The sequence below is a fragment of the Perca flavescens genome, chromosome 7 (genome assembly GCF_004354835.1).
Source record: "Perca flavescens isolate YP-PL-M2 chromosome 7, PFLA_1.0, whole genome shotgun sequence".
Taxonomy (NCBI): Eukaryota; Metazoa; Chordata; class Actinopteri; order Perciformes; family Percidae; genus Perca; species Perca flavescens.
The window spans coordinates 22,960,572-22,976,855 of NC_041337.1; the positions used below are offsets into that span (position 1 = coordinate 22,960,572).

General features: G+C 42.4%; 1 protein-coding gene across 1 annotated transcript; it reads right to left on the bottom strand.

Annotated features, from left to right (window-relative positions):
* Positions 1 to 654: 654 nt before the first annotated feature.
* On the bottom strand, positions 655 to 15,690 carry rimkla (ribosomal modification protein rimK-like family member A). The gene is made up of 5 exons (XM_028583137.1): positions 14,659 to 15,690; positions 7,497 to 7,727; positions 5,661 to 5,747; positions 4,250 to 4,453; positions 655 to 3,412 (listed from the first exon to the last, which is right to left on the bottom strand). Exons 1-5 carry the CDS (start codon positions 14,819 to 14,821, stop codon positions 2,892 to 2,894), a joined length of 1,206 nt encoding a protein of 401 aa, XP_028438938.1. The 5' UTR covers positions 14,822 to 15,690; the 3' UTR covers positions 655 to 2,891.
* Between the last annotated feature and the right edge of the window lie 594 nt (positions 15,691 to 16,284).

Sequence of the window (16,284 nt, forward strand, 5' to 3'; positions counted from 1 at the left end):
AGTCTTCTGGTAGCTGTGCCAAGAGAAATCTCAATCATTTCCAATCTTACAGAGACGGAGAGCGTAGGTATATGTAAGGAGATAACATGGGCACAGGCTAATTATTGCTAACTAACATGCTAGTTAACGTTAGTAATTAAACCTAAACAGCTAATGTAAGTCGAAACTGCCTGCAAGCTTCTCCGTATCCAAAGGTAACGTCTATGAAAAGCTGTGAAAAGTGTAGCTCGACATTTCTTTGGCAAAATTTCAGAAATGCGCAATTGAAAATCTTTTATGTAACACAAAGCGGTAATTCCTCTACTGTGCGACAGTAAGTTACTTGGTTATGACACAATCGTTAGCTTATTTTTACAAAAATGTCTGCTACGGAGCCATAACGTGAGGTACAAGGTAATGGAGCCTTTTATACATTGTTGTGTTTCTTTAGAAATAAACAATGGACAAATAGAGTCTTTAAACGCTTCAGATGTAAAGTTATTCACAGTCAAGTGACGTAAAAAAAAAAATGGCGGTCAGCGGAATGCTAACAAGAGGTGATACCTTTGTAGCAACAAAATGGCGAATGGTTCTGAAGCGAAGCTTACCCCCTTGAGTCAGACACGTATAATGTCAGTGACAAAATCGGCACTTTCAGTGGACGGAAAGGGTTACATTGCTGCCCGGTTCGCGGCTGCCGGTTACGCCGTTCTCGCTCAATACCGGACCAATTTCAAAGATTTTTGTTCACATTAGTCACTTAGACACGAATGCATGGGAAAATAGGATCCAGCTTGGAAAATACTGAAATTTCCCTTAAATGAATGGCATTTAACCTAGCATACCCTACCTCTATGTTGATAGTTACTTCAGAAGGCGTATAGGAGGTGTTCTACAGGAACAAAAACCGCAAGCAATATACTCTTGGCCACTGAAATCCCTGGATTTTTGTTTTTCTTTCTTTGTTTAAGAAACAAAAAAAGTGACATTCTGTTCAAAGAGACTGCAAAAAAATAGTTCCCATTTTTTATTTGTACATCATGCCAACATATGTTGTGAGTTAGGATCCTTCATTTCACGTTATCAAAAAACAAGGTGAAAACAACAAAAGTATAATCTACAAATCATATGACTGAGAAAACACATCTAACCAAATCCATAAATGTTAGCACCAAACTTTAGTTTCAACCTTTCAATATTGCAGGTCTGTACAAACAAATTGGTCTACAATAGCTTATGAAAAATGTCAATGTTGGCAGTTATGTCAGCCGTTCCAGTTTCGTTAGCTGTATACTAGTATGCACTGAAGTTAATTCGCTACCTAAATATTTACAAAAACAGCTAAAAAAAAAAAAAAAGGAATAAAAATAATACACAACTATCTTTATAGCTCCTAGACATAAAGGGAAGGAACACCTGGTATATCAGGGGCCATTTGAAAACCACAAGGATCCTGGCTGATATGTTCTGTATGTTTGAATATGTCATCCTGTGGCAGTGAGAAGTCACTGTTTTGAGGTATATTTTGTTCGCAGGTGTAGACACAGCTTTCACACTCTCATGTTTCTTAAATATCTTATCTAAGCGAGAGAGAAAAAAGTAATGCATTGGTTTATCATAAAGTGCTAGACATTATGAATTTTAAAATGCAGCAGAATGTTGCTGCTGCTGGTAAGGCTAATCAAACAAGCTGTCTAGGAGTGTAAAATTAAAAATTGAGTCATGGCACTTAATTCATTTTTTAATTCCAGGTTGTGACTCTCAAACAGAACTGCTATTTGTTATTTCCACTACCTTGCACAGGTTAGGGCAGTTTTTCTTACATTTACATTAGCTGCTTCATTCAAAGTAAACAGAGAATAAATTAATAGACACCGTGTTAGCACCAAGGATGATTTTCTGGTGCTGTGGGTTTATAATCTGAATTGATAATTTTCCTATTTATGAAAAGAAAATGGTTCTGACAGCACAGCGTCAGCCTCTTATTCACTCAATGAAGCAGCTCCGGCTACATTTTCGTATTAGTGGGATTTTATGGATTGTATTGACTGTATAGAAGAGTTAAAACATTGCGTATACATTATGTTGCAGTTGGATTTACAACATATTGTCATGTAGTGAATGCATGTCTCCTTTCAGTTATTATGAATAGCAGTACATTTGACATTAAATTTCTCCATCTCCAGTTGCTGCTGGTCCCCATCCTGTTCTGTGTCCTTGACAGGAGCACTACATTGCTACATTGGAACTGTCAGTATAATGTGCCTAGCATAAGGATGTATTCCTCTCCCAAGGAGCTTATCACTAAAAAAAAACACTTAATTTTGGCTCCAATCCACCAAACAGTCTCAGAAGGAAACCCCTTTTTATGACAACATGCTGTAGATTCTGCTTTAGATAATATGGTATAGTAAGGATACAAATATGGCAGGTGTTTGCCTTTAAGGGAATCCCACACCCACCCCAGAAAACAGTCACCTTCACCCTCACTATTTTGCAAAATAGAAACTAGGAGAGGCCAAATAGGCAGTTATCTTATGTACTATATCCCACTCTTGCCAACATGCTGCAGTGTACGCTAAGTTTGGATAGTGGGGTTTGTAGTTTGGGAGTAGAGGTGCAAAGCGAGGAGAGTCAGGGGAGCAGCCTCAGATCTTTGTTATTTTTGAAGGGAGTTAATAGGAGAAGACTCATGTTTTGGCGTTTGTATTTCTGTGGTTGTGCCTGTATGTGTGTTCTGTTTTTCTCCGCTCTTCTTTTGCATTAACATCCGATGTATTCATATTTTTGGATCAATATGTCTTTTTAAAAGGAATGTCTGTTGCCATGCGTACAGGTGTGTGTGTATGTGTGTGTATGCGTGTTTTCAATATGCATGGTGGTGTTTGTGTGTGCATGAAGCTGCTTGAATCTTACTCAGTCAATAGTTTGATCTCATTGGCGAGAAGGGTGTTGAAGTTGTAGGTTGGATCAGGGAGGTCAGCGAGATCGGGCAGGGTGGGGGCTGTGGACTGGCAGGGCGAGGACTCGGAGGGCTCAGCCAGCTCCGGGTCACTCTCGCTGGAAGTGGATCCCACGCTCATGTTGCAGACAGCCTCGGGCAGTGAGCCACCGCCAGTGGGCACAGGGCACACCTCAGGCTCACTGCTGGTCTCGCTGGTGCTCGACACGACGGACAGCAGGGACATCTTACGGGTGAGGCGGCTGGGGAGCAGCGAGAGGGCGTAGTCGGCAACAATGCCTGCCACATCCATGCCACAGACCTGGTCAAAGGCGATGAAGCCCACATTGGCATTGGCCTCGCAGACCACAAATGAGCCATCATTGAGCTGCAGAAGGTCAATGCCACACACATCCATGCCGAGGATGTTCGACACCTCTATGGCCAGCTGCTTTCCCTGCTCGCTCAGTGGGCACATCATACCTACGCCACCTAACAATCCAGAGACAGAGACATCAAACTAGTTAATACTCACCACAATCTGTGGTTCATTCACTTCACCATCAAGATCAAAAATAATCTTTTATGAATAGCAGTCCTAAGAAAATATGTGACTGATTTCAGAAATATTTTTAAATATTTAATAGCATCAAATCACATATCACATCAGATATTGTCAGTGCAAGTGTCAACATGATCCGTTTCATAAATGCAGAATAATCGGATGACTGGTGTCCTAAATATGTCACAGCACATTACAGCCTCAACTAGACCAAAACGGCTCGTGCTCTGACATTGAAAATCAGTCCCATCAGCTGGAATGTTGTGTCGCTTCATGTCTCCAGGGCAGATTCAGGACAAGCTTGTTGATTTGGCACTGTTTCCCAAAAGTGGTTTATATAGCAGATGGAGCAATGAACTTGATAAAAAAATTTAGAACGCTCTAATCATTACTGTATTGAGGACAATATTTAATGGTCCTATGACCTATGACCATTAAATATTGTCCTCGCAGACGACCTTGTGACACTTTAAATGTGGCATACAGGTCTTTGTTAATAATTAATGCCTGTCTATTACGTATATACAGTAAAACTGTATGGTTCAAATAATCAGTACATTCAAAGAAAAAATATATTTATTTTTTAAAGAGACTACTCTTACAAACTTGCAACAAAAACTGCAACTGTTCCCGTGTAGCAAAGCTGGCATTGGGGGTAACTGTAATGAGGGTAAGGGGGAGCGGACAGTAATGTAATATGTGTGTGTGACAGTGCTCAACAGTTTAGTAATTCAATGTGTCATCATTACTCTTGGGCGTCTGCCTACCCAAGGAGCAGTTGCTCTGCATGCGACCATCAGTGGAGCAGCGTAGCATTGAGCCGATGAAACGGCCGCCCACCAGGACCACCCGGACATCACGGCCATGCGACTCCTTGACATACTCCTGAAACAGGTAGGGGGTATCGTGACGGATCAAGTGGCACAGGTCTGTCAGATGGTGTTTGTCCCGTGCCAGGAACACAGCCTTGCCTGGGAAAGGGAAGGAGATATAAGATGAAGGAAGAAGGGAAAGATGAGCGTGATTTCAGGCTGTCAGGATAATGTAGACGTGTTTATATTAACATGCTTGGAGGGTCTGACATTTGGGTAATATTAGTTGAGGTTGGAGCACTTCCTCAAGTAGCTCTTTCTGCTGACCAAGTCTAATGCCAGTTCCTGTTTCTTATGTAATGGATGGGGCACTCCTCTTAGCAGCCACAGAATGGCTTCTCACAGAGGATAGAAAACGCCTGTTTTAATTAGCACCACTTGGCTCTGTCTCCTGGTTGTCAAGCCCTGATCCAGCACCAGGAAAAAGCTTGTGATTGCTATGTGTGTGTACATTGTGTGTAAGTGGCAATCCAAACAAGATGACAAGGCAATCCCTTTTTAACATCATGAAGAAGTGAAGGTGGACAGTGGCAGGCACACTTTAAAAAAACGGAATCACGGTCCTGTGACTCAGTGAGACACATGACTACTTTGTATTGATGATACCAAAACATTGATTTTGAGAATGTGCCCACAGAGGCATACACTACGTTGTGAATTACAATATTTCACATCCCAACAACTGGCCAGGAAGAGCTCATGTAATTTAAATTTGGGATCTAGTATTGCCTTATTAATACCAATGATTCTTAAGATTATGAAACAGCCCTTTATATATGTTTACAGGCCTTGCTCAACAGAAGGAAGGCAAGCTGGACTTTAGCCAATAACTATGGTCAATCACAGAGGGAAGGAAAGACATGATACTCCATAAAAAACGGTCAAGTTAGTAACGGCTGCTTTCCCTAACAATGCATTGTGATGGCAGCCTGGGCCAAGGTGCATTGTTATTCCTTGATGAGGCAGTCTACTGTCAATAACTATGAATAGGAAAAGGCTAATGGGTCAGCAGACACTGGGGCTTATCTCCAACATTAATGGCTCTGCTCAAATTCATTCAAAATCAGGGAACTAGGGTCAGTTTACTAGAAACAAAAATGATGAACCTAGCTGCCATGCTGCAAACATTACACACTTCTGTTTTGTTGCAGCACCACAGTCCTAATCATTTAACACTCTGACAATGAATTTCATGTAAGGGTGAACTGAGCTGCCATTAGGGGCCTGCCCTGCAGCATACAGAGTTCTGAGGAGTGGCGTAGTGAATAGAGCTGGTGACAGGAAGAAAATAGACTGATGGTCTTACCTCTGTGGCCACGTGAATTTTTCACCACTACAGGGTAGCCCAGTGGCTCCGCCTCGTCAATCATCTTACGGAAGTTGTCATGCCCTCCTAGGAAATGCACACACACAAAAAATCGTCCTTATGTTGATAGCATGTTTCACACATTTTTGCCACTGAACATGGTGGGGGGAGGGAATGTAGCCTGTCGCTATGGCAACAGAAGTGACTCAAAACAGCAAGGCTGTAGGAGTGTTGTCCTGAGCTTATACTTCTTTTGCTGCTTGATTTATGAGATTGGAACAGAGCAGTCAATGAGAGATGCATTAATGTGAAGCAGCTGACCATATCTGACGTTGACTCAGAATGGCAGCACGAGCAACAGATGGGTTTTAGCTTTCTCTGCTTTTGGCTTAAGAAGTGATTGAAAAATGTGTAAAAAAAAATTGTGAAAAATGGACGTCTTTGTCTCTCCATCTCTACTACCATATTTGTTTGCCTGTCTGGTCTTGTCTGGCATTCGGTCAAGGGAACAGATGTGAACTAACCCGTCACATGGCTTTTTCCAGATGCGCTGATTCACATGTGTTTTCAGTGAGAGGGAGAAAGTAGGAGGAGTGGACAGCAAATGTGGGCCCAACCACGTCATAAGCTGCTGAGGTGGAGGGCAGGAGGGAGGCAATGCTATCTTTTGGTTTGAAAAATCATGAGGGGGCATGGGGTGAGGCGTTGGTGTTACATAAGCTCTCCAGCCGCTCGGCATGCATTGCCTGGCCTACTGTGCAGAGAGACAAATGGAATGTAGGCCAAACACCCCCTCTTTCTTTCTTTCTCTGTCTGTATCCTTCTCTGTCTACTCTCACAAACACCACAGCCCTGTCGATTTTTAGAACACAGAAAGAAATGTGTGGTGTTGCTTGTCAGCCTTTGTTTCGTCTTATAAAACCATCAAACTACAAAAAATAAAACAGCAGTCTGGCTTGTGTTGTGAGGGCCGCATCCCCACATATCTTGCGTTTATAAACAGTAGGTTAAAACCAGTGGTGGTGAGAAATTGTGAAAATGATACACAAAGTTAAGTGGACAGCTATAAGGATTTGACCAGGTCTATGTAAATGTGATTTTCTGTCCGTTGTTTGAGAATTGCAGTGGAGTAGTGACTGCCTGACTGATGGTTTATTAATCTGTTATACAGACAAAAGTGGACTAAAGCCTGTGAAGCAACTAATGTGAGTGAAATGACAAAAAAACAACATCCCTGACACCGCAATGCTGATGTTTATGCTAATAATAACTGTAGATGCAGTTATATTCCCTTATAATGTGTGTATACCTACTTATAGACACTATTTACATCTATTTTGTTTCCCATAATCTATAGCTTGTGTTAACTCGTTTTCATTTAATTTGACTAAAATGCAAAAAGTAATATCACTGACGTAAGCAGCAAGAGCGGTCCATAAACTTTTTAGACAACACAAATCACGATGGAAACAATTCATGAAGAGACCTCTATTAAAGCCAGGGTGTTTTTATTTGTTTGTGCATATGTGTGTAACACTTTTATGTATAATCTGTTGAAGGGAATCACAGTCTGCATTCTGTAGTCTGCACTGCACCCCTAGAGTCCTACCTAGTCCTAAGGTACAATGCAGTGTGGACTCTGTACTTGTTGTCCACACACTGGGAAGTAGATTAGTATTAATATTATTAATAAAGCCAGTTATATCACACATTCATCAACTGACTTGCTGATTATAGTCGCAAAGAAGCACACTGCTTCAGACATCTTAGTTACAACGACACAGTGACCACTACCACTACATACCAACACTGTGAAAAAGATAAACCTTGATTTACCGTAGGAGAAGGTGTCAGGAAGAGGCACCCCATGGCCTGCCAGCTCCTGAAAGGTCCAGAACTTGTTGACACAGTTGAGTATGGCCTGGGGACGGTTGATTAGCCGACAGCCCATCTTCTCCAAGTGGCGCAGCACAGTGATGTCACTATCTGACTGCACCCAGGGTGTGGGCACCCGTACCACCACCACCTGTGGATAAGATGTCACCAATTCCTGCTCCACTCGTAGACCTGGAGAGTGAGAGGAAGATTGGAGAAGAGAGGGTGGAAACAAGGTGACAAATGTGTTAGCAATGCATTGTTTGTTAGCCTGTGGGTGGGTATACAAATTAGAAAAAATACTGGACCTGAACCTCATACATTTAGTAAATTCTTCAGAGCGATCAATACAATTCGGAGCCACTACAGAAAGAACATACTCATATCCGTTTCTGGCACTCACGGAACCGGAGCCATCAGCCAACACCTGGCTTGTCTTCCCTACTTGCCACGTTAGAAAGCAAAGCGCCATTGTTTATATAACTACCAATAAATCAAAGCTATATTCACAGGGGCAGGAAACATTGTGAAAGTGGTTGGTGACATTTAAAATCCATCATCATCTCCTGGTGGAAAAATGAACTTCTCTTATGGAGACTATTTGTGGACATTGCCACAGTCGTCACCACACAGCTCTGACTGAGAGTTGGCCAGGTTACAGGACCAGGCAGAGGCAGCCAGCTCCAAGGCTGGTGATGTTAAGTCGTGAATTTGTAACCTGCCTTGCCAGCTGATACGATTATTTACATACTGCCCATATCCATATACAGTACTCCCCTGCAGTGCTGCCAGCTCCTCTGCCTTTTGGGCCAATACTGTCTTCTTCTTTGACTGAAAAAGAGATATCCTGATGTACTGACACTATACACTATATTGTCTCAATGTAGGGCAGTGGGGTAGGGAGAGATGTCTGAAAAAAGGGTCTTGAATTGAAACACTCATCACGGAGAAACGCAAGGTTAGAAACCCTATATTGTACATGGTAATCATCAAGTCACAGCCTCAGCCTGACACCACTTTTATTTTGCAAATGTGAGCTAAGTAGAAACAAAAGGCTAACTGAACACATCTGAATAGGTTACTGATTCAACACAGCATGTATAAGCCATGGAAAACTTGACAAAGAGAAGCTTGGATAGTATGATGGCAGGAATAAAGTTTGCACGACATAGTATCCACTAACTTTTTTACTAGGCTAAAAATCTGGCAAATTTCAACATTCACTAGCCATCTCCAGTCTCTATCAACAGCTATTTGGATATGCAGAACAGAAAAAGATTTTAACAGAATATTGGCTTGATTATTGCCAAACACAGATGGCAAATTCACCAGCCATAGCCTGAGATTTGGCAGCATTTCACTGGTGACTGGTGTTACTTTGTCACCCTGGATGAGAAGAGGAAACAGACAGACTGTGAGATTTTTCAACAGGCGATGCGACCCAACAGCTCATCAGGGAAGAAGAGATTGGGTGACAAGAAAACCTGTGCGTTTGTGTGGGGAATGCACATATATATGTACGGGATAGAGGGGAGGTGACACATATGTCACTGGCACAGCATTCTGCCTCTACCATGACCTGAATTTCAGCCATCTTAGAATCTGCAGGCTCACAATAGTGGCAGGGAACGCCACTGGCTGAGATCACCAGAGGTCACCAGAAGCTTGACGGTTGCTGCATACTTATAAGAATAGACAGCCATTTATATGCCAGCAGATGCACTGTGCATCAAGCCTACATAGTGTATTGTGCATATTACATGCAGACTATGGGTGGGGCCAACACTTTTTTTAGTGTCATACTGTGCAGAGACAGGTTGAGGAGGGAACAAGAGAAAGGCAGCAGGCAAAAAAAGGTCGGGATGTCTTGTAGCCTTAAGAGAGGAAGGGAGGGAGGGGCAAATAGAGGCGCATGAAAAAAGGAGTAAGAAGCCATGAAAAGACTGCCACCCCTCCTTTTTCTCCTCCTTCTCACAATCTCAGTATAGAAGCAGGAGAATTTACTGTTTCTCCAGCTACACTGCTCTGATTGTGCATCTATTGATAGCACCGAGAGTGGTATTACAGTGGGAAGTGTCAGGGGATGGGGTCTCATGGTTTTTGACAGTATTCACGGTTCATGGTGCTCGTCTCCATCTCCAGGGTAACCAAACAGAGACCAATGAGGCAGCCAGATGAATCAGTCCTATTCATTTGTGCAAGTGTTTGTGTGCACTGCACTGTACGTCATGTGACTACTGAAAAAACATTCAGAAACCCTCCTGACCGTTTCGGTCTATAACCAAGGCAATGTGGTTTTTTTTGTGTGACAATGTCTACATGTAGTGTGGGTGTGACCTGTTTATAGTTACAACTTGTGGGATTTTGTCTTACCTATACAACAGACTAATGTTTTTATGGTTCAAAAGGACTGTATATGTGCGTCCCATTTTCAATCTGCCTGACAAAGCTAACGCGCATTACAGGCATTCTATGCATACCGCTGCAACGTCACAAAGCAGGCGATGCCGACAAATGCTGTGCCAATGCTTGGCTGGTGGGTCCTGCCAGCTCTGAATGCAGTCTCCGTCTGGGTATCCTGTCTAAATTATCCTGATGGGGCAGCAGGTTCACTAACTGAGGTACACAGAACATAGCATGAGACAACAAAATATCTGGCTAAATAGCATGTAAACAAGATCTCAACAATCACATTATACTGCCATCGATGAATGTTCAAAAAATACATCTGGTTTAGGGCAGAGAAGTATTGCAATATTACTGAGTACTATATTTCAGATGAGATTTAGCATGGTTATATGATGATGCTTTAATAAGATGACACCCAATTCTGTTATCTAAACTGATAAAGCCCTAAAAAGTGTCTTTGAGATATTCAAATGATGCTTAATAAGCACTTTGAATTGCCCTGTTGCTGAAATGTGCTATATAAATAAAGCTGCCTTGCCTTGCCTTAATTACCTGCCAGAGTTATACTGGTAAGTCAACTTTTGTGTGGTGAGCACTGGTGACTCAACTTGGGGTTTGCCATTCATGTAGAATTTGAGAGCTTGTGATAACTTCTAGCCTATTCCCACTACAGTTTTTACAGTGAGGCAACACCATTCAGCATCAGAAAGTATAAAGTCAGAAGGTGTAGAGTCCAGTAATCATACAGCAGAGCAGACACCATTCCCTTTGACAAATGCAACTATGCAAATTACAAAGCAAGCTCCTATTTGCGGTATGACCAATGAGTCATGACCATAAAAAGTAAGGCTAAACATTCCCAACAGATAGTCAGATTTGATATGGAAAGATGTGTTAGCCACTCGCACCCCAATAAGGCTCTGTTATTCTAGGAATAGTGTTTTCAGGTACAACAATAACAGTCAAAATAATTTTTCAGGATGTATCAGTGAATGTTGCTGTCACCTGAATTATTATCTGCCTTTATATATGTTTTCGTCTTTTCTATCTAGAGGGAAAAACAAGTACTATGAGCCTCTTTGTCAATACCAATAAAATGCAAATGCTCCTGGCTGTATGTGAGAACCTGCAGATGAGATAGGCTACTGCTGGCTATTTAACACACAAGTGGTTTTCTGTTGGGGATTTGCAATTAAGTCACAGCCCCAAAAAGTCACTCGTCCACATATTTGCTAAGCATTTATAAAGCCACTAGTGCAGTGGCCGTTTGGAGCATGTGCCTGTTGGAACAGGCTGCATTGCTTGGCCCCCAACGCTCCCAAAACCTGCTGGAGAAGCTGTTACGGTGCGTAACAATGTGCCCCAGGCTAGGGAACCTGTTTAAGCTTGCCGGAGACGCCCCTACAGTTGCATGAATTAACTTTTTACCACTTGTAAAATAAAACAACAGCTTGTAGATGTAAATAAGGATAACAGCTGTGCCATTCCGTTGCTGATCATCATCATATAGTCTCATTTGTCAAAAATGGGGAGTCTGTGCTTCATAAATAACCTAACAATGAATTCCATTAAAGCTAAAGTATCTCAACCACATATGTTAATGCTGACTCTAAAATTAGATTAAAAATTAAGATATCAAAACTACCTTAATGTTCACTCTTCCCACTCACTGACATAGGAGTGTTGCATTTGTTGTCTTTGGGGTAAAAGTGTACCCACTGACATTTGCAAGGATCACAAAGGATTGTGGCATCAGTTCATATCCAGTCTGTTTAAACATCTTGCAGCACAAATCATGGGATGACGGATTTCCCCCCAGAAAAGATGTTTAGCCCAGTGGCAAGTGTCTTTTTTTTTTCCGATGCGGGCCCAGCTGGGGCCAGTCACAGACTGATGTCAGCATTAATGTAGAGCCCAATAGTTTCTGTAATAACAGAATCATGGACGGAATTGAGAAATTTAGAATTTAAAAAAGCTATATGACCGATTTCATAGGGACCTACATTAAGTCGGTGCTATAAGCTAAATGGAGGTTAGAAAATATGTGTGTGTGTGTGGTGGGGGGGGGGTGCAACGTCGGCCCGTGGGCCACCAAGGTTGCAAAACACTGGGGGGACCCTGGATGTGAAATGCCTCTGTCTCTGGGTTTGGCTGTCTCATGTGAGGGGCCATCATTGGTCGTTAAAACACAAGTGTGTGAGGATGTGTGCATACTCATCTCTCCTCCTTAGGACACATTGAACCCATTAACTTCAGTGCCAAACATGGACCTCAACCTGACTTTGAGCCAAGACAATGAGAAACCTTTGAAATAGCAAGCTGTAAAGTGTTATCAGTTTTAGGATTGCATTCCCGCTTACCCCAAAGCAAATACTTTGTATGCAAGACCTCCACTGTTTTTGGTTTAGGTTGGTAATGTAGTAATGTTTTACTTTGAATTGCCATGTATTCATTTTGGGAATACACAATTCTTTCTACATCCTCTGAACATTGTTGTTATGTAAATTCATTTCTGAAATGAATTTTTAATTGATATAAAATTACATGTAAATGTCACATTGTATTCAAATGTAAATGCACCGAGGACAACTGACAGTTGTGGTGGTGAATAACTCAAACCACTTAAAGAGGTGGTCAGTGACCACAAGGGCATTATTGACCACATGATGGCGAAACACCACTTGTGTTTCCAATGTAAAAACAATGACGATTGTAATCACTCACTGATTTTGTACAGTTCTGTATGCTAATCCACATGACGATTCTGACAGCCTGAAAGGATATGCATATTTCAAGAGATTGGCAAGTTTATCTTGATAAAGACAATTCTGTCAAGCTGCCAATTTCTGTATGGATTTTGCATTGGAAAGTACCTTCCAACTCCAGAGTTTCTGTAGTCTATGTGTAAATGTGGGATAGGTAATTTAAATGCAGATAGCTGCATGCAATGCTAGGTGTACAAGGCCAGTATACACCTCAAGACCGCCAGCCACAGAGTACGTATTCTACTACTACTACTACTACTACTACTACTGTGTAGCAAGTCTACAGTGATCAGATTAGCCAATGGCTGTTAATCTGTGAAGTCAAGGCAAGGCTCAGAAGACATTTACTGATTTGGGGCCAGGATGGATTACAGGTCATGCTAACTGCCCTGCTCCAGTTGTGTGTATCTTGCTAACCTACAGGTCTAGATAGTCAGTGTTGGCTAATATAGTCTCATTTTCAGAGTTATCTCCTAGATATAGTTAGCATTTTCTGATTTATACAGATTATGCTATTCTTTAGATCGGATTTATCTAGCCATGGTTGCAAAGAGGCATTGTAATGTACTTTGTATGTGGTAGATAATCTGTATAAATGCCACAAATGGACAATTCTACGATTCCATTATGTTCACAAATATTCCTTTGGCTGTACTATGGCATGTCATTTCTTAAATGCTTTTCACTTTATTACTGAAACCCCATGTTGACTTTAAAGCTTTGCCATGACTAACCTGTACAGCAGACCTGATGTAACAGTATGTAGTCTGCAAGGGATTTGCTGCTCAATCTCACCCCTATTCATCCCACATGGTCTCCCAACTATTCAGCCTTTGCCAGTGTCAGCCTACACGTCCATGTGTTAATTGAGACTTGCGCGCCTCTAATCTGGTGACAACGTCCCCACTTCACACCGCCCTGATAAATTCCGTGTGTGTCTGTTTGTTAGGTGTTCCTACTGTTACCTTCATCAAGGCCTCCCGAGTCAATACTGTAAAATGTTATCATCTGATAACAAGCAGAACACAAACAATGTGTTCAAAGCAGTACCAAAATTACAACCACAAAATTGACTAAAAATCTGTCATGACATAATGTAGATAGCATAGCTAAGGTAAAATACACGGAAAACCTAAAAGATTAGGCTTATATGGTAAACTAGTTTTAGTCCATGTACCATTTTAGTTATTTGTCAAGTAATAACAATAAACAAGTGCTTGTTATGGCTCCAAAGATGTACAAGAACCAGAATACTTTTTGTGGGTTTGGGGTTAGACAATAGACTCAATGTTAAGCTATCACCACGTGCTGGTTACATCTGGTCTACATTAAATCACTACCTTTAACATTTTATGTAGGAATTATTTAATTGATCACTCAAACTCGACTAGTCTACTTGCGACCCTTCTAGGGTGTGAAACATGTTTACATGCGTGTGCCTTCTCTGGGCTATTTCGAAAATAAATCTGCCTGGTGCCGGGTTACCATATGAAAAGAATGGGAGAAAAAAATGTGATACATTTGTTTTCGTTATAAATGTCTATACGCTAACTACTAGCTAGGCTTCTGTAATATTAAATATCTGTTGCTTTGGTGCTTAAGTAAATCGTATCATCGACGGCATTGTTGGGATTGTATCGTAGCCTATTCAGCGAAATTAAATCAAGCATCACAGCTACCCTCTGGAGGCAGTCTAGCTGGAAAGTGGGTTAGGCGGTCACGTCTGTGGTTACAATTCGCTTCCTGGCTAGCGGGCTGATCGGGCTAGCCCTCTCCTTGCTTTACAGCAGTGTGGTCCCCAAACAACAACGTACCCGCCTGCCATTAACTTTGCAGAACACGTAACGTTATAACACTGCTAATCTGAAATAATAAGTCACACTGCACCATTCTTTTACACAGTTACCACGACAGACATCAACTGTTTGGAATAATTGGGTAATACTTGCCTAATTGTCCCTCGCTGATCGTTAGCACGATTTGATCCATGAGAAGAGAGCGGAATTCAACATCCTCGTCGGCGCAGCGCTCCTTCAATGCCCGGAGGATCTGAACCTGAGGATACTCCTGGCTGATACGCCGGTCGGTCACAAACCAAACCCGAGAACACATTGTGTATGCTTGGATTCAAAAAGTTTAAAAAATGAAATCCGTGAAAACACACAGGCGGCAGGTGTGTGGTGGCAGCGAGTGATCCGGGGTTCGGGCGGCAGAGCAATGGCACACAGATGCTCAAACAATGGCCTCGGCGGCTAGCAGCACGAGCAGGTTGTGATGTGGCTAAAAACAGGACCACGGCTCAACCGTTGTCTGGACCGAACCGGCTAGGATGAATAATCTTCGTTATCACCTTTGTTTCCCTTCATTTGCAGCCATTTAGTCTCCCCAGGGTGCAGTTAGTTGAACCCAGACCGCGCAAATCCGAGACACGCGAGCAGAAAATAACGGTATATTTACCCGCAGAAACGTGTCTCTTTCAACCGATATCCAGGTCTCTGCCCGCCGGAGCGAACAAAGCACAAGCTGTGCGCTTTATATCGTTTACTTGCCGACTCAAAACTACCAATGAAGTTTTCCCGCGATCGCAGCGGTTGTATGGCGTTGCTAACCGCAATGTCGCCGGTTTATTACAATAAGCTAGCCCACGACGACTACACTCTCTCCTCCGTTTGGCTGCTGTCCACGAGTTTTTGGTGCTGAAAAGTGCACGCGCTTCGTTTACAACTCCATTCTCCGCGTGACCGTGAGCAGGGTCCTGCCCCAAAATACAAGTTTTGGAGGGGCATTAACCAATCCCAACTCGGGAACTTCCTCATTGTCCAAACAGCACGCGGAAGGTGTGGGCGGGCCCCGAACACCCCAACCAATGAGGACGCTCTAAACGGAGGGCGCGGAGTGCTGTGAATCAGTGCGTGGAGTCTGCAGTGCGCACGAGATCGCGCGCATCCCGAACCGGTTCAGACCAGACGGTGCGAGGAGGTTTGGCGAAAACCGACAGCGCTGTCTCCATGCCGAAGTGGCAGGAAACGAAACAAGGTCATCACAAACCAGAGCCACTACCAATCCTAATTTTCTTTTCTTCCATTCTGCATCTATTCCTAAAGATTGAGAGACTTTCATTCTCCCAATAACTTGTATTTTGACAGTGTCATCCAAGGACAACTGTGTCGGCTGAGTGGAAAGAAAACACTCCCATGTGATAATGGTGCGAAATTATGCGAGAGACCCACTTCCTCTCTCTTTCCTGTGCCAGAGACCATTGTGGGTGGGGATAACGTGAAAACAGACATGATACACATATTTTTTTTAGATTCAGTGGGGCTTGCACTTTTCGAGGATGTGTCCTAACATCGTTACGTCCGCTGCTTATAACTCCTGAATCACGTTAAGTTTTCTTCAAAGTAATCCAGTGATATCTGTACAGTGATCATGACTGTAGCCTAAAAGGAACTGCTCATAATTAATTTGGCATACTTTTAATGGTGCTTGTTAAAATGTAGCCTAAATTAATGGTGTGCTAAATATAAAAAAGTTTACTCATAACTCCATGGCTACATTATATTTCTTGTTTAAAT

Coding starts and splice junctions, on each gene's coding strand:
- rimkla (XM_028583137.1), bottom strand. CDS start 14,821: ATGTGTTCTCGGGTTTGGTTTGTGACCGACCGGCGTATCAGCCAGGAG. Junction 7,728..14,658: donor GATCAGCGAGGGACAATTAG/GCAAGTATTACC, acceptor CTCACTCTCCAG/GTCTACGAGTGGAGCAGGAA. Junction 3,413..4,249: donor GCAGAGCAACTGCTCCTTGG/GTAGGCAGACGC, acceptor CTGGATTGTTAG/GTGGCGTAGGTATGATGTGC.